This window comes from Dendropsophus ebraccatus, chromosome 7, assembly GCF_027789765.1.
Source record: "Dendropsophus ebraccatus isolate aDenEbr1 chromosome 7, aDenEbr1.pat, whole genome shotgun sequence".
Taxonomy (NCBI): Eukaryota; Metazoa; Chordata; class Amphibia; order Anura; family Hylidae; genus Dendropsophus; species Dendropsophus ebraccatus.
The window spans coordinates 78255195-78282120 of NC_091460.1; the positions used below are offsets into that span (position 1 = coordinate 78255195).

The 26926-nt window shown below is 40.3% G+C and overlaps 1 protein-coding gene across 1 annotated transcript in view; it reads right to left on the reverse strand.

The window, feature by feature from the left end:
• The window catches only part of LOC138796564 (polypeptide N-acetylgalactosaminyltransferase-like 6), a 308961-nt gene that overhangs the window by 186627 nt on the left and 95408 nt on the right, over positions 1-26926 (reverse strand). The window contains exon 4 of the mRNA XM_069976173.1: positions 12138-12255. Within this exon, the coding sequence (XP_069832274.1) occupies positions 12138-12255 (118 nt within the window). The remainder of the gene's footprint in view (positions 1-12137; positions 12256-26926) is intronic.

Here is a 26926-nt window from a genome sequence, read left to right on the forward strand (position 1 = left end):
GGCCCCTGTGTTGCCAAGACAGTTAAACCCCCCACAAGTGACCCTATTATGGAAACTACACCCCTCAAGGAATGTAACAAGGGGTGTAGTCAGCATATGGACCCCACTGGTGACGGGCACAAATGTGGAACAATGTGGCGTGAAAATGAAATATTAAATTTTTTACACTATAATGTTGGTCTAGCCTTGAATTTATCATTTTCACAAGGGGTTAAAAGAGAAAAAAAAACACAAAATGTGTAGAGCAATTTCCCCCGAGTCCGTAAATACCCCACATCTGGACATAAAGCGCCATGTGGGTGCAGGGCAAGCCTCCGAAGGGAAGGAGCGCCATTTGGATTTTAGAGGTTGGATTTGGCTAGAATGGATGATGAACGCCATGTCGCATTTACAGAGCCCTTGTGCTGCCAAAACACTGTAAACCCCCCACAAGTGACCCCATTCTGGAAACTGCACCCCTCAAGGAATCTAACAAGGGGTGCAGTGAGGATATGGACCCCTGGATGACGGGCACATTTGTGCCATGAAAGTGAAAAAATGAAAATTTTCACTTTCACGTCACATTTTTCCACATTTGTGCCCGTCACCAGTGGGGTCCTTATGCTTACTGCACCCCTTGTTAGATTCCTTGAGGGGTGTAGTTTCCAGAATGGGGTCACTTGTGGGGGGTTTCCAGTGTCTTGGCAGCACGAGGGCTCTGTAAATGCGACATGGCCCTTGAAATCCATTCCAGTGAAATCCAGCTTCCAAAAGCCAATTGGCGCTCCTTCCCTTTGGAGGCTCGTCCTGCGCCCGCTTGGCACTTTATGTCCACATGTGGGGTATTTCCGTACTCGGGAGAAACTGCGCTACATGTTTTGTGTTTTTTTTTTCCTTTTATCCCTTTGTGAAAATGAAAAATTGAAGGCTAGAACAACATTTTAGTGTAAAAAATACTTTAGTCTTTTTTCAAGCCATATTGTTTGGAAAATCTGTGAAGCACCTGTGGGGTCCAGATGCTCACCGCACCCCTTGTTACATTCCTTGAGGGGTGTAGTTTTCTAAATGGTGTCCCTTTAGGGGTGTTTTTTAGGTTTTGGCACCCCAGAGCCTCTGCCAACCTGAAGTGGTACAGTCAAAAATGACCAAAAATAACGGAGCCATTGAAATTCACTAGGCGCTCCCTTATATCTGAGGCTTGTGGTTGCGTCAAATAGCGCAATAGGGCCACATATGGGTTATTTCTATAAACTGCAGAAACGGGGCAATCAATATTGGGGTGCATTTCTCTGGTAATAGGTTTATAATTATGAAAAATATTGGATTACAATAAAATCTCTGCACAGAAAATTAAAATTTTCAAATTTCTTACACACTTAGCTTTTATTTCTGTGACTCCCCTAAAGGGTTAAAAAACTTTCTGGATGTGCTTTTGCAGAGTTTAGGGGGTGCAGTTTCTGAAATGGGGTGCTTTGTGGGGCTTTCTAACACACAGTCCCCTCAAATACACTTTAAACCTGAACAGTTCCCTAAAAATATCTGATTTTGAAATTTTACTGAAAATTTGGAAATTTGCTGCTAATGTTTTAAGCTTCCTATTGTCTAAAAATAATGAAATATAGTTTAATAAATGCCGCCAACATAAAGTAGACATGTTGCTAATGCTATTTAATATATAATTTATGTGGTATAACCATTTTCTGTATAAGCAGAAAAGTTTTAAAGTTGGAAAAATGCATTTTTTCACAATTTTTCACGCTATTTTGAGTTTTTTCATAAAGATTCGTTATAAGTATCGACTCCAATTTACAAGAAATGTGAAGTACAATATGTCACGAGAAAACAATCTCAGAATCAGCCGGATAGGTAAAAGCATCCCGAAGTTATTAATGAATAAAGTGACACAGGTCATATTCATAAAATTTGCTCCGGTCCTTAAGGCCATTTCAGGCCCGGTCCTTAAGGGGTTAAACATGTGACTGCCACCAACGTTTGTGTTGGGAACTGCAAGGCTGTCATTTTGATATAAGGGCTGCCGCACGCACAGTACTATTTATACAGAGAAGCCCAACTGTGTACTGTATATTCTTATTATACACAGGAGGAAGCAGCTTGTCAGTATTTATGTGTGTGCAGCAGCATCTGCAGAACTAACAGTTATTATTATCAATGTGCACTCTGCTAGAGCCACTGGATCACAGCGGGGAGTGGAGACAAAGGCTTGGACAGTCCTGCAGTTCCCAATATGAAAGTTGGTGGCAGAAGAGAGGCCCATGACCCCCTTACCTCTGCTTATCAACTCAGTGTAGACTCAGTGCGGACTCTGGGTCCACCGAATGTATCATTTTTCAAGGGGAAAAATGATAAGGAAGCCTGGCATAGGTTTCCATGCGTGTGCACAGGATTTCTGTGCATAAGTCTGCAAACTGTCGACGCTGCTGGGACATTTTTAAGCCCAACGTAAAAAAATAGACTCTATATATTTTTCCATATGAAAAATTTAACAGTTTTTTTCTTTTACACTTCACTCAACTTTTATGAGGCTAAATGAACAATATTATTATATATCGCTATCAAAAGGATATTGATAAAACCATATAAACAACTCTAAGCTATGTTAGTTAAATAAAAAGGAAATGTCAAATACTTTGAAAATAATTATGAGGAGAGCAAATGCATTGGAATCCTGTCATGTTCCTGCAGTCTGTGTGATTTAGTGGACTAAGTCATATATTATAATGATATACTCATATGGAAATGAAATAAAGTGACATCCAGTTATGGCTAGTGATTATGATCAATGACCAGGCCTGCCCAACATAATTATTATATGTCTGTGGGCTCAGACTAACAAACAAAGAACATTAACTGTTCGTTCAGATTGATTCTGACATAAATTTTTACTGTTATTGTTTGTGGTTCATAAAACGCATAACGTATTTGACCATGTCTCTGTAGAATGGCTTTATCTTGGCAGTGGTCTACTACACAATGAACATTTTTGTATTAGAACAAACTGGCTAATAAGTTGCCATATTGGCTGTATATACAGATCAGAAATCACTGAGCTGGAAAAATAAACATATCCAGCTTTTATTTTTGGCCTTGGCATACAAAGAGTATACAGCCGTATACCCTTTATAGACAGATACATTGCAGTCTATTCCTCACAGTGAATACACTTCAGCTGCCTACCTGTCTGAGCACACCTATGTGCTACTAACCATTTTAATAGCAGTATATCTTTAGATAAATGTGTTCTTTCTATAGCTTTAGCCCTAAAAATGACTTTTGGGGACTCTCCTGCCTAAAATCACCTAATACCTGCCTGCGCCTGCTACACACTGTCTCCATCTCTAGCTCCAAGTAGCATCTGGAAACGAATCTCAAATCCACTATTTGACTACTGTGAAGGTCACTTGGTTTAGCCAGCCAATGAATGTAGATGGGAGGGGATTACATTTTTTACTAAGGTTTTGATTAAATACTCGATCAAAATTGAGTATTTCAAATAGTGTTCTATTCGATTGAATACTTATTTGATCGAGTAGTACTCGTTCATCTCTAAGGCTATGTTCACGCAATGTCAAAAATAGAGAAAAGGCCTCCGATTTTGATATTTAAAATAACGTTCGTTTTTGCCGCGATTTAACTGACTGCAATGGCAATGCATTCAAGACGTTGTTCACACACAGTTCTTCTTTTGTCACCGTTCTTTCTCCGTTTTTACTATTAAATTTAATGGACTTTTTAATTAGGCCTCACCCAAAGGGCAGTTAGTAACCCCAAATTAGAATAATGTACCAACACGAGTCATTGCACTAAGGGAAGGCCAGACAGCTAAATGACGTCCGTTATTTTAGACTCAAAATGTCGAACGACATTTTAAACGGAGCTGAAAAAATGTAGTGTGAACATAGCCTATAGCATAGCAATAGCATTATGTTTCAAATAATATCTTGGCTTAAATCAGATGAAATATCTTTAAACCCTGTGAATATTCCACTGGATATGCTACAGACATTAAACTGACACTTATTCACTTAAAATGATAAATTGCATCTAACATAGTCTTTAAATTTAGATTAAAATGTATACCTCAACTATATACACAGAGAGAGAGAGTGAGAGAATAGCACAATTTTTTGTAATATTCAAAATCTTTGCAGAAACCAAGGTATAGTAGGTCATCCTTAAATATCTTTAAACTCTATAAATAATCCACAGGATGTGTTATAAAAGTTTTCTTAGCATATATGAAGGCAGACAATAATCCAGAGGTCAGTGTTCATTAGTTAGATTCAATGATAGTGTGAGGACTGTGAGTGGCACATTTGTCATCACAAAACCTGTCAGTAATACAAAACCAACCCAAGTAATTTAGTACCTGACTTCTCACACTGTTCCCATGGTTTCATGACAAGCAGGAGATGACCAGATTCCAATTAAATCCCATTCAATGTTTTTAATGCAATTGGAAATGGGACGATTTAAGGTAGCCTAGCCTAAATGTCAATGATAGAAGTAAAGATTTATTCTTCTAAACCATTTAGTATTCAGTGTTGAATCTAGTTGAGTGGGTAAGGTAACTGTGTATTAGTGTGCAATATATGGAATCCTAGCTATACATTCATTTAAATGCAGCCTTTCCGGAAACATGCATATAGTTGATGATCAAATAAAAAAAATAAAAAAGCAAATACGAGATTTGTATAATATGTATTTTTATAATCTACCTTATTATGTGTTTGTTTGTCTTTAACACTGGAAATATGAAAGATATATTTTTTTGCTCTTTTTTTTCCTCTTTTGTTTATTTCTCTCCATTTTTAAAAGGCTATAGCACTTGCATTATTTAACCTACAGACCCATATGAGCTCTTATTTTTTGTGATGAAGATTGTTTTATTTTTCTTTATTAGTTTCCTGCTGTGATGTGTTAAAAAAAAAAAAAGCATTTTTGCACTTTAGCTGGTTTTTGCGGTTACTTCGCAGGATTAGAAATGTGCTAATTTAAAAGTTCGGATGATTCCACACATGGTAAAAGCAAATATGTTTATTTACTTTATTTTATTTATAAAATGGGAAGGGTGTGATTTAAACTTTTATTATGAGATGGAATTTTTAGTAATAAAAACAAAACAAAACGTTTTTTTCAGTATTTTTTTGAAGTCCCCCTAAGGGGACTCATATGAGAAATACACTGCTCATAAGAATGAATGCAGGACATATGTAGTGCTTTGAGATATTCTTTCTGTGGTCTATTACTAAGGGCTGCTGAAGGCAACCTCTAGTGATCGCCGTTCCGGAACCAGCATCAGAATGTTACTGAGTATGCAATGTGTCGCTTTGTATGTCTATAAATTTATTTTACAATATATATCTTTCTGTCAAAATTGGGAGGGACAGAGCAGGTAAATCGGAAGAAGGGGGTAAGTTTGTTTAATAAATGTAATTGCAAAAATATTTAACTAAAGGAGCCCTACAAGTTTAAATGTCCAAGTCTATTGAGAAAAACATTCGATAGGTCAGAGACATATCAAAAGTTTTGATCGGTTGGGGTATGAGTGCCCTGTCCATGAACAATCAGGAGAACAAGCTGGGAGAAGGCCACAAGAAGGCCACATAATGTGGGTCTATCTCATTCACACAGCACGGGAAGAGGAATGTATGGCAGTGCAGACTTTTCCCATTTCCTTCTCCTGATAAGTTACAGTCTGAACACTCAGACTGATAAAAATTTGGTCATGTCTCAGTGACATGTCAATTCCTTTTCTAACGACATGTAGATTTTAACTTTTCTAGTTGAAATGGGAAAACAAATGCTATTGTCACCCCCCTCACTCTATGTGTGGTTCCCTGCACCATCCACAAGCTTATGTGATGTGTCACGTGACGCCGAACCCGGAAGTTTTGCTAGCAATGGATGCTGCATGTATTGAGACCTGCCCACGTAATTAAGATCGTCATCTCACTAAGTAAATTAATCTGCAGGGTTGGGTGGGAATTTGCCAGTTATTCAGACTGGATCAGATACATACCATGACCCTCTTACTACCAGTACCTCTCCATAAAGGCATTGCCGAAATGTATGTAGGGGTGTGGGCTGCATGCGGACACCAAGCTGTCACTGACTGACAGGTATAGGCTCTGACACTATCTTGGTCCTACTCTATTCGTGAACTATGATTTGAGTCTCTCCCTGTGACTACATTTATTTATTCACATACATTATTATATCATTGGGCACTTGCATCTCCTGCAGTGTCATGTCTACAGCTGAATAGTTATCTGCATTTAGCCTCCCTTTTGTGTTGTTATTTTAACTTTCTTCCAGTTGTGGACCATCATATACATGTTTGGGTTATGCTTTTTATCAATAAACATTTTTCTATTTTGTGATAAATTGAGTGGTTCAATCTTTTTTTTTAGGTTGGTTAGAAGTTTTACTAGAACCCATATATTTGGCAGTTTGGCCCTTAATACTTATCTTCCCATTGCAGTGACGTATGTTTTTCCTGTTTTGGGGATCTCTGTATGCTACTGTATATATTGGTTTACATCCACAAGCTCGGATGCTTCACATTCTATATTTGTATAAAACTTGTGTGTGTCTTCTTTCTGCTCTAAAATCACTTTATTTTATTGGTTAACCGTAGGTGAGGCTTCATGGCAATTGGCCCCCCTCTCCCACAGGAGAGAGGGTCAAACTGCTTTAAATTTCTACGTAACACTGTTCACATATGAAATGACATTGTATATATGACATTATATATATATATATATATATATATATATATATATATATATCGATTGTGCAGCATCTAAGCTTGTGTATGGTGCGGAGAACCGCAAATAGAGTAATGGTGTTACTCCTATCACTCTAGGTGAGATTTCCCGCACTATCCACTTTAACCCCTTAGTGACCGCCATGCTGCCTTTTCACGGCGGCCACTAATGGGCTTTATTCCGATGCGTACGCCTTTTAACGGCGGGCGCATCGGAATAAATTACCGCCCGGCGGCGGCTGCAGGACGGGGGATCAGCGGTCAGTCTGACCGCTGACACCCTCCTGTAACTGCCCGGAGCGGAGGATTCTCCGCTCCGGGCAGTTTAACCCGTTAAATGCCGCTGTCAAACCATGACAGCGGCATCTAACGGGTCCCGGTGGATCCAGGACGGCGCCGTGGTTCACTTACATGATCGCGATGTCCCGCGGCGCCGTCCGGGGTCCCGATGTCTCCATGGTGATTCCGGGGTCCTAATGAAGGTCCCCGGGGTCACCATGGAGATGCCTCATGCTGACAGGGGTGGCCGCGGCTATTGCCTGTCAGCATGAGGCATGATACAATACATTGCAGTAGATCAGGTACTGCAATGTATTGTATCAGTGATCTAAGTATTTTACACTAGTGTACAGTAATGTACACTAGTGTAAAAGTAAAAAAAAGTGAAAAAAAAGTGTGCACCAAACACAACACAGCCCCCCCCAGCCCCCCCCAATAATAAAGATGCATTACATTCCCCATACACTATAAAACATTACATAAAAGTGATCAAAAACACAAATCCTATACATATTTGGTATCGTTACGTCCGTAACAACCCAATCTATAAAACTATATCAATAATTATATCGCACGACACACGCTGTAAAAAAAAAATAAAAAAAACAGTACTAGAATAGCTGTATTTTATCAATCCACTTTAGAAAATACGTCATAAAAGAGATCAAAAAGTCATATACATATAAAACTTGGTATCAATAGAAACTACAGATCTTCCCGCAAAAAATAAGCCCAAAACCAGCTCTGTCGCGCAAAAGATGAGAACGCTATGGATCTTGCAATGCAGGGACAGTTTTTGTGGGTTTTGGCTAGGAAGATAGTTTCTATTGCGCCAAAGCAGTAATAGTTAAAAAAAACTATACAAATGTGGTATCGCCGTAACCGTAGCGACCCAGAGAATACATGTATTATGTTATTAGTGACCGCCGATACGGATTTTTACGGCGATCACTAATGGGGTCTATTCTGCTGCCATCAGCTCTTTATGGCGATGGTGCAGAATAGTGCAGCGGCGCCGGTAAGGCCTGCAGCCCCCTCCTCTCAGCTATCGGAGGTAGCTGAGGGGTTGGGGGAGAGTGTGGGGTCAGTCCCGGCCAGTCCCCTCACCGGTGATCGCCGTTATTATCAGTATAAAGGCGGCTACCGGTAACGGGCATTGCCAGCGCAGCTGAACGCTTTCATCTCTTCTCACCGTGAATCCACAGTGAGAGGAGATGAAAACATGTCCCCCCATCCCCAGAATTAACCCTAGTGACCTGGCCACTGACCCTCCCCTCCCAGGGCGGCCATCTGATCCAAGATGGCCGCCGTCATCACTGTGAACAGACTCTGTTCACAGTGATGGATTCCTAAAAATGATCCAAGCTTCATTCTCTCCACCACCGGAGGTGGCGGAGAGCATGGGGCAATGATCGGTGACCACCCGGTGTGGTCCTAGTACAAGTGATCAGCGGTATATACTATATACCACTGATCGCTTGTTCCAAATGGTGCCGGCACTTTTTTACGCCTGTCACCAAAGTCAAGTGCCCTGGATTACCCGTAACCACCCTGGATTACTTGTAACCACCCCAGATTACCTGTAACCACCACAAATTACCCATCACCACCCCAGATTACCCGTAACCACCCCAGATTACCCGTAACCACCCCAGATTGCCCGTAACCACCCTAGATTGCCTGTAACCTCCTCAGATTGTCTGTAACCTCCCCAGATTGTCCGTATCCACCCCAGACAGCCCATAACCATCCCAGACAGCCCATAACCATCCCAGACAGCCCATAACCATCCCAGACAGCCCATAACCACCCCAGACAGCCCATAACCACCCCAGACAGCCCATAACCACCCCAGACTGCCTGTCACCACCCCAGAATGCCCGTAATCTCCCCAGATTGCCCGTAATCTCCCCAGATTGCCCGTATCCCCCCCATAGCCCATAACCATTCCAGACAGCCCGTAACCACCCCAGATTGCCACAGACTGCCTGTAACTACCCCAAATTGCCTGTAACCACCACAGATTGCTCGCAACCACCCCAGATTTCCCGTCACCACCCCAGATTTTCCGTCACCACCCCAGATTGCCCGTTGCATCCCCAGATAGTCAGTGAACACCCCCAGATTGCCCGTCACCTCCCCAGATAGCCAGTAACCACCCCTAGATAGCCAGTAAACACCCCAAGATTGCCCATAACCACCCCATACAGCCAGTAACCACCCCAGATTGCCCGTAACCACCCCAGATTGCCTGTGACCACCCCAGATTGCCTGTGACCACCCCAGATTGACCGTAACCACCCCAGATTGACCGTAACCACCCCAGATTGGCACAGACTGCTCGTAACCACCCCAGATTGCCCATAACCCCAACAGATTGCCTGCTGCCACCTCAGATAGCCAGTAAACACCCTGAGATTGTCTATTACCACCCCAGATAACCAGTAAACACCCACATATTGCCTGTAACTAAAATGACACTCCTTCTCTTCTGAGCCCTGCTGTGTGCCCATACAGTGGTTTATGCCCACATATGGGGTACCATTGTACTCAGGAGAACCTCCGTTACAAGTTTTGGGGTGCTTTTTCTCCCTTGTTCCTAGTGAAATTGAGAAATTTCTAACTAAACAAACATGTTATTGAAAAAAATTCAATTTTTTTCATTTTTACGGTCTAGTTTTGAATACTTTCCTCCAATACCTGTGGGGTCAAAATGGTCACCACACCCCAAGATAAATTCCTTGAGGGGTGTACTTTCCAAAATGGGGTGATTTTGGGGGGGAGGGTTCTATTCTGTAGACATTACAGGGGCACTGCAAACGCACCTGGCGCTCAGAAACTTCTTCAGGAAAATCATGCACTGAAAATGCTTGGCGCTCCCTCCCTACTGAGCCCTGCTGTGTGCCCACACAGTGGTTTATGCCCACATATGGGGTACCGTTGTACTCAGGAGAACCTGCCTTACATATATTGGGGTGAGTTTTCTCCCCTGTTTCTCGTGAAATTGAGAAATTTCAAACTAAACAAACATGTTATTGGAAAAATTCTATTTTTTCATTTTTACTGTCTTCTTTTGAATACTTTCCTCTAATACCTGTGGGGTCAAAATGGTCACCACACCCCAAGATGTATTCTTTGATGGGTGTACTTTCCAAAATGGGGTGACTTTTGGGGGGGTTCTATTCTGCTGACACTACAGGGGCTCTGCAAACGCACCTGGCGCTCAGAAATTTCTTCAGCAAAATCTGAACTGGAAATGCTAATTGGCGCTCCTTCCCTTCTGAGCCCCGTTGTGTGCCCATACAGTGGTTTATGCCCACATATGGGGTATCGTTCTACTCAGGAGTACCTGCCTTACATATATTGGGGTGAGTTTTCTCCCCTGTTCCTCGTGAAATTGAGAAATTTCAAACTAAACAAACATATTATTGGAAAAATTCAATTTTTTCATTTTTACTGTCTTCTTTTGAATACTTTCCTCTAATACCTGTGGGGTCAAAATGGTCACCACACCCCAAGATGTATTCTTTGATGGGTGTACTTTCCAAAATGGGGTGACTTTTGGGGGGGTTCTATTCTGCTGACACTACAGGGGCTCTGCAAACGCACCTGGCGCTCAGAAATTTCTTCAGCAAAATCTGAACTGGAAATGCTAATAGGTGCTCCCTTCCTTCTGAGGCCTGCTGTGTGCCCATACAGTGGTTTACGCCCACATATGGGGTACCGTTCTACTCAGGAGAACCTGCATTACAAAATTTGAGGTGCATTTTCTCTCATGTTTATTATGAAAATGAGATACTTTAATCTTAACAAATATATTATTAAAAAATTTCTATTTTCCATTTTTTTCCGGCCTAATTGTGAATACTTTCCTCCAGCCCCTGTAGGGTTAAAATGCTCATTATACCCCTAGATTAATTCTTTAAGGTGTCTAGTTTCCAAAATGGGGTCACTTATGGGGGTTTCCAGTATACAAGCCTCCTAAATCAACTTAAAAAAAGAACTGGTCCCTAAAAAAATCAGTTTTGGAAATTTCATGAAAATTTGATAATTTGCTGATACATTTCTAAGCCCCGTAACACCCTAAAAAAGTGAAATATGTTTACGAAATGAAGCCAGAATAAAGAGGACATATTGATAATGTGACTTACTAACTAATTTTTGTCATGTGCCTTTTTTTTTTAGAAGCAAAGAATTTCAAAGTTCGTAAAGTGCAAAATTTTCAAATTTTTTATTATATTTTGATGTTTTTCACAAAAAACACATAAGACAGTGACCAAATTTTGCCACTAACATAAAGTACCATATGTTACGAAAAAACAATCTCAGAATCGCTAGCATACGTTAAAGCATCACTGAGCTATAAGCGCATAAAGTGAGACAGGTCAGATTTTGAAAAATGAGCCTGGTCATTAAGGCCCAAACAGGCTTGGTCCCTAAGGGGTTAAGTTTTCTCTGTACTGATTAAGGGAACACATTGTTATCATTACAATTTTTTATCAGAAGACAAAATAGAAGCATTTTTGTTACAGGAATGAGTACAATCTTTGCATCAGAATTGGCATCATGATCATAAAACCATGGAAAGAATATATAAGGAGATAAGGGAGTAAAAGAAAGTCTGCTTAGTCACTGACTGGTGTCTGTATTAGTTAATTTTGATTTTTAGATTGAATTTAAATTTGAAAATGCTACTTTACTGACTTTCCTACCAAAGGCTATGATATTCCTTCATTTTAACTTTACACTTCTCTCAGGAAACCATGAAAGCTCAGCCGGTGTTTCAGCCAATCTTAAGTTAGTATTTTAATTATATGCAATTTGCTTGTCATAGATAAAAAATATGCAATTCTCCAAGCCATTAAAATTTGCACCTGAATAGATGATTAATGCTTAAGCCCTTTTAAGGCTCTACAATAGGCTAACACATCATTATCCATATGGGTGAATGCATTAATGAATTTAGGAAATCCTGTCTGTTGCCTTTCATCTTTTTCTGAGTACAATGAAAACACTGGCAAATTAGACATGACAAGTACATGTGCTTGCTATTCTAAAGATTTAAATTTATTGTGATTTTCACTGTTCTTACCTTAAAGGATATTTCATATTGCTCTCCACCCCAGATTTCTAAACCAGGATCATAGCCTCCTAATTCCCAAAACCATTTTCGATTAACTGCAAACAGTCCACCAGCCATAACTGGAGATCTAACAATCAGAAAAGAAATGCACAAATTACAAAACTGTACTTAAAAAATATAATAGTTAATTTTTATTTAGAAATTTGTATAAACAGATACAAAAAGTATTGTAGTCATGAAAAGAGACCAGCATTAAGTAGAACAGAGACATTGTTGACCAGGAAATCCAACAATTTGTGTGTAGAGGACATGTTATAAACTGTCAGACCATGTTCCCACAACGTAAGAAAAATATTAATCACGGCCGCTGTTGCCGATTTGCCCGTGATTAATACTTCACTTACATTGAACTGCAGGTAGAGGAAATCCCGACCGGAGTGTATACACATAGTGGGACATTTATCATCCCAAAAAGGTGTATTTTTCGGCGGAAAGTGGCCAGATGCTTATAAATCTATTAGCAAATGGCTGTTTTGCAAATAAATATTTGCATCTGGCCATTTTCCGCAAACCTCCCCAGGGTGGCGGGGAGGGATGGAACGGGGGGCACAGACTCTGGGCCCGCTTAATTTATCATTTTTCTTGCCGAAAAATAAGGAAACCTAGGCCAGCTCTGAGCTGGCGTAGGTTTCCTCGGCGTACACACTGGTGCACACGGGATTTATGTAGAGACAGTGCACCTCTACATAAATCAGTGTACTGTCGGCGCTGTGGGGACATTTTTAAGCACAAAGCAGAAAATGACGGACTTAATAAATGTCCCCTATAGTGTACACTCCGTCCAGGATCGCTAGCGGCCCCGCAAAACACTGACGTCAGTTTTCAGCGGCCGCTATTCATTGAATAGCGGTCGCAGAGAACCTATCTGTTCACACAATGTTTGATTCTGTAGAAGTGATCATCAATTCAGCAGAAGTGATCATCCCGCCGGTGACCGGCTAGGTCACAGAATGGCTCCTCTTTTATTTTATCAGAGCTGAAAGCTGAGCTGAGATTGGTTGCTATGGGCAGTTTAAACCAGTGTATATTTGACATTATTTGATAAATCTCCCCCATCGTCTCCAATGACTGCTGACCCAACGCATGAAGCGTAGGGTATTGAACATGAGGCTGACCAAAACATTCACACTAAAGTTTATTTTGTCAATTATGAACCACTACTCTCTGGCCCGCCATTGGACAGATCAGCTGATATTATTAGAGATGAGCGAACCTCGAGTATGCTCGAGTCCATCCGAACCCAAACTTTCGGCATTGGATTAGCGGTGGCTGCTGAAGTTGGATAAAGCCCTAAGGCTATGTGGAAAACATTGATATAGTCATTGGCTGTATCCATGTTTTCCAGACAACCTTAGAGCTTTATCCAACATCAGCAGCCCCCGCTAATCAAATGCCGATCGTTCGGGTGGACTCGAACCCTCACCCGGTTCGCTCATCTCTAAATATTATCTGTTCAAGCCATTGCTGATACAGTTAACCACTCCAACCAGGTTTTATCAAACTTTTTGGGACAGTCCTTTTGACATACAATAGCTTATAAAGAGGGACAATATAATTATTTTCTTAGCACAAAATAGGACAATAAGAAAAGTCTTTTAAAAATATTAGTGGAAGGTTATGTTCACACAACGTCAACAAAAGAAGAAAGGTGTCCAGTCCACCTTTTTTTTTATTTAAAATGAGATCGGTTAGTGCAGCGATTTGACTTCAATGCAAAAAAAAAAAAAACATTGTCTGAACATAGCCTAAGAGACACTAAGAGGCACACTTGGGGAAGAGATATAAAAGTTAATATAAGATTTGTAACTATAAAAGAAGTATATAAAGGCAACTTATAAAACAAAATATACATGGATAACACTTTACAATAAAATATGCAAACCGTCTACTCTGGTGCTTGATATTATTTAAACAAAATATTAAACATAATTAGAAAAAGGACCCAACCAATGACTGTGTGGTAACCAGTACACATTGCTGGCATTCTTAGTAGCTAGTGATGAGCGAACTTCCGAATGCAAATGCTCAGCAAAAGGCTGTATTCATTTTTTCTGGGACTCCCTAGGGCTGCATTCAATTTCTCCAGGCAGTGAGCGTCAAATGCCAAGCATTCGGGCTCAGAAGTTCACTCATCATTTGAAATAAAAGATATACAAATATTAATTGTTGTTTTATTATATAACTCTTGCATTACTAAATCAAAATCACTAAAAAGTTAGTATACCAACAAATGAATTTTTAAACATAAAAACAGATTCATTCATTCATTCATTCATTCATTCAATGTCAAGCTTAGATTTTTCATTAAATGTCAACCAGCAACCTGATGTATTGCACATAAATGTCACTGAATACAATTGCAATTTCTATAAAATCTTTAGAATAGTAGCCATATAAATGATACCTTTCCTTTCTTACATTTCATTTATTTGTACTTACAGTAAGATACTATGTGTGTTATGCACTACTTACTACAATTGAATGAAGCCTCAGTTAAAGCATAAGTTTCAATTTAAGCCAGTCTTACCTATATTCAAAGTTGTAACAGCCCTGATTTGAACAGAGGGAGATTTTTCCCTCTGTTCTGCCCTATAGATGCTGCAATTGCAGTGATTGCAGCACTGCAAAAAGGGATGAACAATTACATCCTTAAGCCTGGAAGGGTTAAAACCATCTGGGTGCTAAAAAGTCAATGGGAATTAAATGCAATTACAAATGAAGTCTGATATGGCTGTTTGGTTTAAAGAATTGCTACAATAAAATTTTGACTACTTTAAGTGAGAAATCCAGTTTCTTTCTTTGTCATGGATACCCCGGAATCCAGGGGCTTTACCTTCGTGCTCAACATGCATATGTAATATAAGAAAGCATGAACTCTGGGCGGTGACCACACTTGTTCTTCTTGCATCTATGGCTATTTTATTTGGACATCAGCTGTATAATAAAACTGAATCTGAAACTGATGTTATTATTGGTGTGAGTACAGATTCTGTGTTCCATCCCTGTATCATGCACAGGGGCGGATTAACTTTACCATAGGCCCCGGGCTGTTCACCAAGCCTGGGCCCCTCCACCCCACTGTAACTATGGAAGCACTAGCCTGGTGTTCATAGTACAGGACAGAAAATGTCATGATGTCCTGATTTGTGCAAAATTGCCATTAAAAAACTGTGATTTTTTGCAAATCATGGCGGAAGTGTAGCCAGGAGACAGTACACCACTGAAAGTATAAGTCTTTTTGGGTGGTCATGGGCCCCCCATGAGCTCAGGGCCCTGGGATGCCGCCCAAAACGCCCCTATTATAATCCACTACTGATCATGCATCACTGAGTGAGTGCTATCTCAGTATAATTTTTGAGTGTGGGAGGAAATCTAAGCACCTGTAGAAAAATTCACTTAAACAGCTGGAGTATATATGTAAATAGAAAATACATACCCTGGGTCAGGATCAAACTCAGGAGTACGTATTCCAGTGCTCCAAGGTAATAATGCTAACCACAGAGATCCAATCCAAAAAACAAATAACCAGTCTATCTATTGTAGGGCCATCAATGCAAAAAGTAGAAATCACTTTCTATGAGTTAACTTTCTGTGCATCACCTACAAATATCCCATGTACTTTTTGAAGATGAGATAATATCTGAGGTGAATATTAAGCCTTTTAGTACTGTATGTGCACATAATATTTTTAAATTGTCATTGCCTGCTATGCAACGTATTCTAACTGGATTTATTATGCTGAAAATCTTATATGTCTTTGGTATTCATTAACAACTTGAAATTATGGTTGGCTCATGAACAATTCGGATTCAGTGCTATCTGAGCAGCAGCATCATTTCTATGGAAATGTCAAGTGGCATTTTGAGAATGCGGTGTCACATAAACAAGGATGAGGCTACAAAGAATACGTCTAACATGTCATTCACGGACCCCTTTGCATAACAATGCTGTCTTATATCTTTTACAGCCTTGTTTTCTCTCTTTTGTTGTAACCAATTAGTTAAATGCCAGGTTTAGGACAGCTGAGCAGGTGATCAATAAATGCAGAAAAATAATTTCTTCTTGTGATATGACTTATAGTTAATAGATCACCAGTACAGAGGACAAACATGATTTCAGTGGTTTGTCTGCTCCTAAGCCATCTGTACTGCCTCAACTTATTAGACAGCTGGAGACGTGTACAGTCATATTTTGATTATGCTCTGATCTTGGTGACATACCCTGTCTACTTTACAAAAGTTCTTGAGATAAAACTGATGGAGAACAGTTCAAAGATGACAATCAAGGGAAGCAACTTTGGCAATTTTTCAGAATGTCAAACATCATCAGACTTCTGTCTAATATTTTATTGTCAGCATGCTCCAATATTAATTTGAAAAAGCCACCGCAGACCCCATACAGTAATCGTATGGTAAATCAATTGGCTTGCTTGTATATTCCACAATATTAGTCATTATTAATAAGTCACAATTAATAAAGTTGGGTAAATGTATTCGATAACTGTCAGAAAGCTCAGTTCTTGGTTTCCAGGGAGAAAAGTGGCCTAGGAAGGGCCGATTATAGTGATTTGTATAGGTGTAGCAGACTTTATCTTGGCATTTAATGCCGTACATACCATGATGCAGTACATTTTAAACTGACATACCACAAGCTAATTTAAAATGATTAGGTTTTCTCTGACACTGGCCCTAATGTCAGTAGAGCCAATCAATCAATAGAAGAGTACCTGCATTCCGAGCTCTCCCAATGAGGAAGATTTACAGTAAATGGGCATCTGCTACTGACAGGCACTTGCGATTGCCTAGACCTGCCTGTCGCAATCTTTTACTCTTCATCTTCTCGTGGTTCTAACTTCTGCTTGTCTTCTTCTGACTTGACCTGGCCTTTATTCTGGTATTGTCTACATTTCTGATTTGCTTCTTGTTTAAATTCTTCTGGTGTGACTCCTTGGTGTGTTTTGTGACTGCTTCTCACAAACCATCTACAAAAGATTTTAGGTTTCTTGCAGACAGAATATTTTCCAACTACAAAGACTCAAATGCAGTGGTTCTTTGCATGACCAAAAATTACAATTTAGCACTCTGACCTTTATTTGTTTTTTTCCCCCCAATGATGAAAGATTTTAACGTTGCAATGAATAGAATACCAATGAAAACAATACATATCACAGTGTTTCAAATAGTACATTGTGTTTGCTTTACCAAAGCTGGACCATACTTTTCTTGTACAAAATGCAATGACTTAATCACCAAAAATACTAAAAATTTACACAAATTATTACTAAATAATATAGTATATTATATTCTGTCCACTATGATACATGGTTATTATTACTACTGATATTATTACGACTGATATTTCATGGCCGATCAAAACATGCATATGTAATTTATTATTATAATAATAAATGGAGCTAACTGGAATGTTTTCATACTAGCTCCTTGTGCATTCTACTACAGCAACTGAACAGCTTTCAAAGGCATGACAAAGCTTCTAGCATAGTTCTGGTATACAGGCCAAGGATAATAATTTATTAATGGCTTTATGGTCATATTGGTTAGTAAGGGCACCTGGACACATTCAATATAGTCATTAAAAATTAGAAAAGTTTTGAAAAGTTCAACTTATCCAATTTTAGAACTGTCAGGTTGATGGTTTGGTTTGGCCTAAATCAGTTCTGAACTGGGATTTACAGTCTGGCTGTCAGCCAGTTACATGGGGATGCATAGCATTCCCACTTAACACCTTCAGGGCCAGTTAAATCTATAGTTTCACTGCAGATGCTCCAGCAAGGGCCCATTGCTGGGCTCGAACAGCGCACTTTCTATTGAGGGGGGAGTTATACTAACCCTCCTGGTCTCCCATCTCCCATCTTCATTAGACCCTGCACACAGCACTTCCTGTGTGCTGGGTTGACTCCTGCAATCTCCACTCAGCCAATCAGAATCTGAAGGTGTGTTTTACCTCAGCTGCTGATTGGCTGAGTGAAGATTGAAGGAGACTGCTTATCAAGTACTTTGTGACAGATCTGGCAAAGAGAGAGGATGTGGCTCATGAGGGTAAGTATATCTCTCCCCCTCCCAACAGAGATCAATCTGGCCTTAAGGGGGTTAAGTGGGGATGCTATGTCTGGGGCCCAGACTTTGCCCCATCTTCTGTGCTGAGTGCACTGCACCTGCACCAGCAAGGAAGGGATGGAGAGTACAGAAGCCAACATAATACACAGTAACTCAAAAGTCTCAGAAAATGCTTTAAAGGGAATCTGTTAGGTCCATAATAGATACAGAGCTGTAGACACAGGTAGATAGGTGGTAGGGAGATAAAACAAATTATGCTTTTGTCTTTGCTGGTGGTACTTTGCAAAGTTATAAAATTGTCTTTTTCCTCAGAAGCTTAAGTGCCACCGCTATCTACTTGTATAATTTTCCTTGGAATCTGAAATGTCACACCTATCTGCAGCTGTACCTAGTAGGGACCTGTAGGGACCTGACAAATTTCCTTTATAAATATGTACAAGAGGTTACTAGTAAATTGTAAAATTCAGACTATTTTGAAATAGTACAGTAGTTCAAGTATAAGAACAGACATAATATTAATATATTATTATATACTAAACTTCACTAATACTAAGAAGTTATTATGACTGCTAGTGTATTTTATTTTATGGGACTTTCTTTTTCATAACTCCAGCCTTAGTACTGTGCCTCAATGCTGAATTGTATCCAGATGCTCAGCTTTTCCTCACATTTAGCCTCAGCTGAGGAAGCAGCAGATGATCTGAAGAGAATAACATCAGACTGATTTACTCTCCAGTGGGTAGATTGTGCTAAGCACTCTGTTCCAAAATGAATTAAAATAATTCAGATGTAAAGTTAATCCACTTTTTAATTCTTGTCTACACCCGTCTTGTCTTTTACAATTACTTTATGAAAAGTCAGTCAAGTCTGCTTACATGGGAGATTAGACAGAAGTAGTTTGCATTTTAATTGTTTTCAAGCTTTTTATGCAACCTAACTTCAATTTGATTTGATATATTATTAGAACATTATGTAAGTTATACTTTAAAGTTATTGACACAACAAAATTAAGTACAAGTTTATTGGAATATTGCCTCTCATTGAAAGTATATATATACTTTTTTATTCATTTTATTTTAGTTTATTTTTTACATGAACGTGTACATTTGTAGCTAAAGGTTCATTATTACCAAGTCTAATAGACTGTCATCAAGTTTTCTCTAAAGTGATGGAATAAAGTATGTTCTATATGCCAGTGAGCATTTGATTTTTCTCTGTTTTAACTTTACATGGCAGCACCAGTGAGAGGCATCATAAGACATGCTGATGTAGCTGTAGGAAATGTCTTCGATAAACATGTTACTTAATCAGTGCTGCAGATTGATCGAAGAGGAGAAGTAAGGACAAGAACACATCTTATATGTTCAGAATACATTTAACCCTTGCATTTACCCGTACGTCCAGGGCCGCCTCCATGTGTTCAGAGCGGGGCCGCGCGACGGCCGCGCTCTGAACTGCCTTGGTCCCGGGTGCTGCTTGCAGCCCAGGACAGCGGCTATTAGTGGGCACGGTTGGATCGCCGTGCCCGCTAATAAAGTAATTGGATGCAGCTGACAAAGTTGACAGTTGCATCCGATTACTTGATGCAGCTGATCCCTGGTGTCTAGTGGGGTGGATCGCTCCTCCGCAGCGTTGTCACGGAGAAGCGATCCACACATATTACTGCATTCGGGGTCAGCACCCCTCTGGGGGCTTCTAGTATAAGTGTAAAAGAAAAAAAAAGTGTTATTATAAATAAAAAGCCCCCTCCCCTAATAAAAGTCAGAATCACCCCCCTTTTCCCATGTTATAAATAAAAATAAATAAATAAACATGTTTGGTATTGCGGCGTGTGTATTCGCCCAAAATATTAATTAATCACATTCATGATCTCGCACGGTAAATGGAGTAAGCGCAAAAAATCCCAAAGTGCAAAATAGCGCATTTTTGGTCGCATCAAATTCAGAAAAATTGTAATAAAAAGCGATCAAATGGAATCGAATGGAGCGATTTTAAGGAACATATATTTGTTAACAATGGTTTGAATTTTTTACAGGCCATCAGATACAATAAAAGTTATACATGTTACATATCGTTGTAATCGTAACGACTTGAGGAACATATATAACAAGTCAGTTTTACTCAATTTCACCACACATTGAATTATTTTCTGGTTTCGCAGTGTACTTTATAAAAAATATTCAGCCTTTCATTGCAAAGTACAATTAGTGGCGCAAAAAATAAGGGCTCATGTGGGTTTCTAGGTGAAAAAATGCAAGTGCTATGGCCTTTTAAGCACAAGGAGGGAAAAACAAAAACGCAAAAATTGAAATTGGCCCGATCCTCTAAGGGTTAATTAGATTTCATTACCCCTCAAACATTACAGTTTAGGTTTCTGGGTTTATCCTTGTGCACTGTTTGCCATTGTTTGGTAACTCTATTTATAGGGCCATTATAGCACTATATGGTACTATATAATTTTAGCAACAAATTATTATATTGTTTGGCACTATATGGCCCTCTCTGGTGCTTTATGGAAAAAATTGACTCATTGGGCTCTTAAAACCAAATTATAGCACTTTGTGGGCACAGGTGTGCCAAATGATCAGTATTGAATATATGAATTATTTAGCACAGTACACATTCCTTTGTGAGGTATTTACAGGTGGTTTACTTAAACCCTTGCCTCCGCAGCCTGTTTTGTACTTAATGACCAGGCTCATTTTTCAAAATCTGACCTGTCTCACTTTATGCGCTTATAGCTCAGTGATGCTTTAATGTATGCTAGCGATTCTGAGATTGTTTTTTCGTCACATATGGCACTTTATATTAGTGGCAAAATTTGGTCACTACTTTGTGTGTTTTATGTGAAAAACATCAAAATATCATGAAAAATTAGGAAATTTTGCATTTTATGAACTTCTGAAATTTTCTGCTTCTAAAAAAGGAAGTCATAGCACATAAATTAGTTACTAAATCACATTACCAATATGTCCTCTTTATTTTGGCATAATTTGGGAAACATATTTTACTTTTTTAGGGTGTTTTGGGGCTTAGAAATTTATTAGCAAATTATCACATTTTGTGAAAGTTTCCAAAACTGATTTTTTTTTTAGGGACCAGTTCTTTTTTAAAATGGATTTAGAAGTCTGGTATCCTGAAAACCCCCATAAGTGACCCCATTTAGGAAAATAGACACCTTAAAGAATTAATCTAGGGTTATAACCCTACAGGGGCTGGAGGAAAGTCTTCACAATTAGGCCGTAAAAAAATCGAAAATGAAAATTTTCAAATAATATATATGTTTAGATTAAAGTTTCTCATTTTCAAAAGGAACATGAGAAAAAAAGCATGCCAAAATCTGTAACGCAGGTTCTCCTGAATACAATGGTACCCCATATGTGGGTGTAAACCACTGTATGGGCACACAGCCAGACTCAGAAGGGAAGGAGCGCCAATTAGCTTTTTTAATGCAGATTTTGCTGAAGAAATTTCTGAGCGCCAGGTGCGTTTGCAGTGCCCCTGTAGTGTCCGCAGAACAGAATCCCCCCAAAAGTCACCCCATTTTCGAAAGTACACCCCTCAAAGAATTCATCTTTGGGTAGGATGAGCATTTTGACCCCACAGGTATTAGAGGAAAGTATTCAAAATTAGACAGTAAAAATGAAAAACACGAATTTTTCCAATAATATGTTCGTTTAATTTGAAATTTCTCAATTTCACAAGGAACATGAGAGAATCCGCACCCTAAAATTTGTAACGCAGGTTCTCCTGAGTACAACGGTACCCCATATGTTGGCATAAACCACTGTATGGGCACACAGCCGGGCTCAAGGAAGGGAGCGCCAATTAGCATTTTCAGTGCAGATTTTGCTGAAGTAGTTTCTGAGCGCCAGGTGCGTTTGCAGTGCCCCTGTAGTGTCCACAGAATAGAACCCCCCCTAAAGTCACCCCATTTTGGAAATTACACCCCTCAAAGAATTCATCTTGGGGTGCAGTGAGCGGTATAACCCCACAGGTATTAGAGGAAAGTATTCAAAATAACACAGTAAAAATGAAAAACTTGAATTTTTTCCCAATAATATGTTCATTTAGTTTAAAATTTCTCAATTTCACAAGGAATGGGAGAAAATCGTACCACAAAATCTGTAACGCAGCTTCTTCTGAGTAAAACGGTACCCCATACGTGGGCATAAACCACTGTATGGGCACACAGCAGGGCTCAGAAGGAAGGGAGCGCCAATTTGCTGGAGCAAAACCGCAGCTAGTAATAGTTATTAGAATAGCGCAGTTACTAAAATACAATAAAAAAAATGAGATTACAGGTAATGTGGGGTGGTTACGGGCAACCTGGGGTGGTCACGGGCAACGTGGGGTGGTTATGGGCAACCTGGGGGGGTTACGGGCAACCTGGGGTGGTTACAGACCATCTGGGGTGGTTACGGGCAACGTTGGGTGGTTACGGGCAACGTGGGGTGGTAACGGGCAACGTGGGGTGGTTACGGATAAACTGAAGTGCTTATAGGTAATCTGGGATGGGTACCTGTAATTTGGGGTGGTTACAGGCAATCTGGCATGGTTACGGGCAATCTGGAGAGGGTCACTGGCAATTTGGGGTGGTCGGAGGCAACGTACGGTGGTCGGGGTCAACGTGCGGTGGTCGGGAGCAATGTGCGGTGGTCAGAGGCAATCTGGGGGGAATTACGTGTGATTTGGGGCACCCTGGGGGGGTTACAGACAATCTGCGGTGGTTACGGGCAACATGGGGTGGTTACAGACAATCTGCGGTGGTTACGGGAAACATGGGGTGGTTACAGACAATCTGGGGTGGTTACGGATAAACTGAAGTGCTTATAGGTAATCAGGGGTGGGTACATGTAATTTTGGGTGGTTACGGCAATCTGGTGTGGTTACGGGCAATCTGGAGGGGGTCACTGGCAACGTGTGTGAGTTAAAGACAACGTGCGGTGGTTAGAGGCAACGTGCGGTGGTCAGAGGCAACGTGCGGTGGTCACATGCAATCTGGGGGGTTACGGGCAATTGGGGCTGATTACAGACCATCTGGAGGGGGTCACTGGCAATTCGGGGTGGTTACGGTCAACATGTGGTGGTTACAGGCAATGTGCGGTGGTTATAGGCAACGTGCAGTGGTTATTGGCAACGTGCGGTGGTTAGAAACAACGTGCGGTGGTTATGGGCAGCGTGCGGTGGTTATGGGCAGCGTGCGGTGGTTATGGGCAACGTGCGGTGGTTATGGGCAACTTGCGGTGATTACGTGCAATCTGGCGTGATTACAGGCAACCTGCGGTGGTTACGGGTAATCTGGGGGGGGGGGGGGGGGGTTAGGGGTAATCTGGGAGTAAACTGCAATTATTACTATAATAAAAAGTGTTTGTTTTATTTTTTTGTATGTTTTTCACTTTTTCTACTTTATACATTCATTTTCACTATATTACTATGATTACTGTGATATTTTCTATCACAGTAATCATAGATCAGTGACAGAGACCAAATTGGTCTCTGTCACTTAAAATTTTCCGAGATAACTGATTCTGGAGCGCATGCGCACTTCAGAATCAGCCTGGACGCCGAGGAGGACGGACCTCCCTGGATCAGGTAATGTATATGGGGAAGGGGGGTGACTGGGGGACGAGGGTGACTGGGGGGCGACTTGGGGGGCGACACTGTATCACTTTTTATGCCCTGTCACCAATGATTTATGGTGACAGGGGATAAAAAGTGCTTTTTTGCACTGGGAACAGGCGATCAGCGGTATATAGTATATACCGCCGATCGGCTGCTCCGGGACCACACGGGGGGGGGTCCCCGATCACTGCCCCATGCTCTCCGCTACCTCGGCTATGGCGGAGAGCATGGGGCTTTGATCATTTATTCATTTCCATCCCTGCGAACAAACATTGTTTGTTCACAGGGATGGGGGCGGCCATCTTGGAAGTGATGGCCGCCCAGGGAGGGGAGGGATAATGATCGCCCACTAGGGGGCTGATCTGGGGTCTGGGGGATACATTTTCATCTCCACCCACCGTGGATTCATGGTGGGGGGAGATGTAAGGCGGTGGCGGCGCCGTTAATGCCCGGTATCGGCGGATCGCCGCTATAACGGTAATAGCGGCGATCCGCCGGTATCACAGGACGAGGGGAGGGGGGAGGGGGACATCAATGTAGTGGCGGTGGGGGGAGGCAACGATCTGCAGCCTCCCCCCGCCGCCCGATCGGCGGGAGGTCACGGAATCTCCACATAGACGCTGCGGTCGCATTGACCGCAGCGTTTATGGGGTTAACTGCCCGGGGGAGCGCGGCTCCCCTCCGGGCAGAGGCAGCAGGAGGAGGCTGTGTCACACAGCCTCCTCTTGCTGCTCGATCTTAGATAGATACAGAGGGGGGAGGCAGGGAAACCATGACGTCCAGGGACGTCATGATGCGTTCTGCCACTGCTTTTCATGACGTCACTTGACATCATATTGGGGGAGGGGGTTAAATAGGGCCTTCAATAATGAGATTATTCCTTTAATAAAAGCAGTTTATCTGTATATTTATGTACTAAAAAGTAATTATATATTTCATTTATAAGGCTGGGAGAACAAAGATTGAGAATAATTGGTTTAATAAAAATAAGTTTGTCTTTCATGCTTCCTAATTAGTGATGAGTGAATAGTATTCGTAGTATAATACTAAGCTGTTCGAGCTAATTTATTTTCGTTAGAATATTCAAAGGAAAACGCAGTAAAAATTAAATTCGCCCTCCCATCCCCCTGTGCTTTTTTCCAGCCAATAAACATGCAGAGGGGAGGGACAGGCACTAGGAATAGGCAGGACTTAAAAAAAAAAAGCTTTAACTGTGATTGTCTGGCTAAACTATGTCACCTCCTGAGTATACGAATAGGGGATTTCAGATTTGTGTCACTTGCTGGTTGGAGCTAGAGAAGGAAAGACTGTACACCAGGGAGAATTAGCTTTTAGGTGAAGTTAAGTGGGAAGAGACCCCCAAAAGCCCTTGTTAGGGCTAAAAGTATAGAAAGCAGAGATTTAAAAGGTGTTTTGAGACAGTGTGTTCAGGGTCCTATTAGACAAAGCAATTTTTAACGTTTACCGACAAACGATCAACCATTGCAAACAAGATTGTTTATCGTTAAAGGTTCATTTACACAGAAATATTATCTGACAGATTATCTGCCAAAGATTTGAAGCCAAAACCAGGAACAGATTTGAAAACATGAGAACTCTCAGGCTTTCCTTTATGACCTGATCTCCGTTTATAGTCTGTTCCTGACTTTGGCTTCAAATCTTTGGCAGATAATCTAACAGATAATCTTTCTGTGTAAATGGACCCTAACCTTAAGTTGTTCACCATATTACACAGAACTATAGTCGTTTGTTCCGATTGTTATTGCGAACGTTACTACGATCGTTTACTCCATCTGATCCCAGCAAAACAATGAACAATGTGCAATTACACTGAACAAGTAGTGAACAAATGCGGAACTTGAGTGAACGAATGTGGAATTACAGCGAATGATTAGCAAACAATTAGTGAACAATAGTTAGCAAATGATAATTGTCCCGTGTAATAGGGCCCTTGGGTAGGAAGGGACCCCCAAAAGTTAGATGCAGCCAGGCATGCTTCCCCTGGTGTCCCAGATACAATCCAGAGGTTTTGGCATCATTTCCTGAGGTGTCATTGTAGACTTGGTGGAATATTGACTTCCACGCCCCAAGTATTTTTCTCCCATAGACTAATGGGATTCGATATTCTATCGAATATACGAATATTTTATTCCCTTCAACCAAAATACAAAGGCAAAAGTTACTTATAAATCTATATACTACATTAAGAAGACCATCAAATGCATTTAATAAAATGCTGTTCACACTTTTTATTTAAATGTTGCAAGTTCTCATGCAGTTATCTTTATGAACTATTGATCTTGGAGATTGAAATCCTAAACTATTTTTTATTATTTCATGTCACTGTGTATATTTTTTGAGAAATATAAATCATTATACATTTTCCCAAAATTTTTTATATCAGCCAATCCTTTAATAACTATCACTTTTCTATTCCCAATGTCTTGGATGTAACTCTTACTAATCTGATTAAGCATCCTGTTATTTCATTTGGCTAAATGAATGAAGGTAATACATTAAATATGTTGTCTTATAACAATAATAAAACAGGTTTTTATTGGTTATATCATAACAAGATGACAGTTATGGTCAACATAATGTACTGTATACACATGATACACAAGTAGCATATATTAAAATATCCCCATACAGTGCAATAAAGGGAAAATCATAACCATGACCGAGGTAGTAAAAATGTAAGAGCTTTATATTCAACAAAAGTTATATATTTTGGCATTGTGACCCTATTTCAGGTAATCTAAATGCTGGCATAGCAAATAAACAAAAGTTAAACTTAGCCAAACAAGGCCCATAGCTAAGCCTGCAGTTTGCAAAGTATATAGAGTGCAGCTTTTAACCTGACACTATATCTACATAATATTTGGATGAATTCCAATTGTCGCATTTGGAATTATAGAAGAAAGAGAGAACCATACTTTTTGTAACTTCTTTTAATAAATGAGCTTCCATTATACTTACTGTATAACGGTGGGTAGACATTTCCCTAATATTCTAAAAACAATACATTTTTTAAGT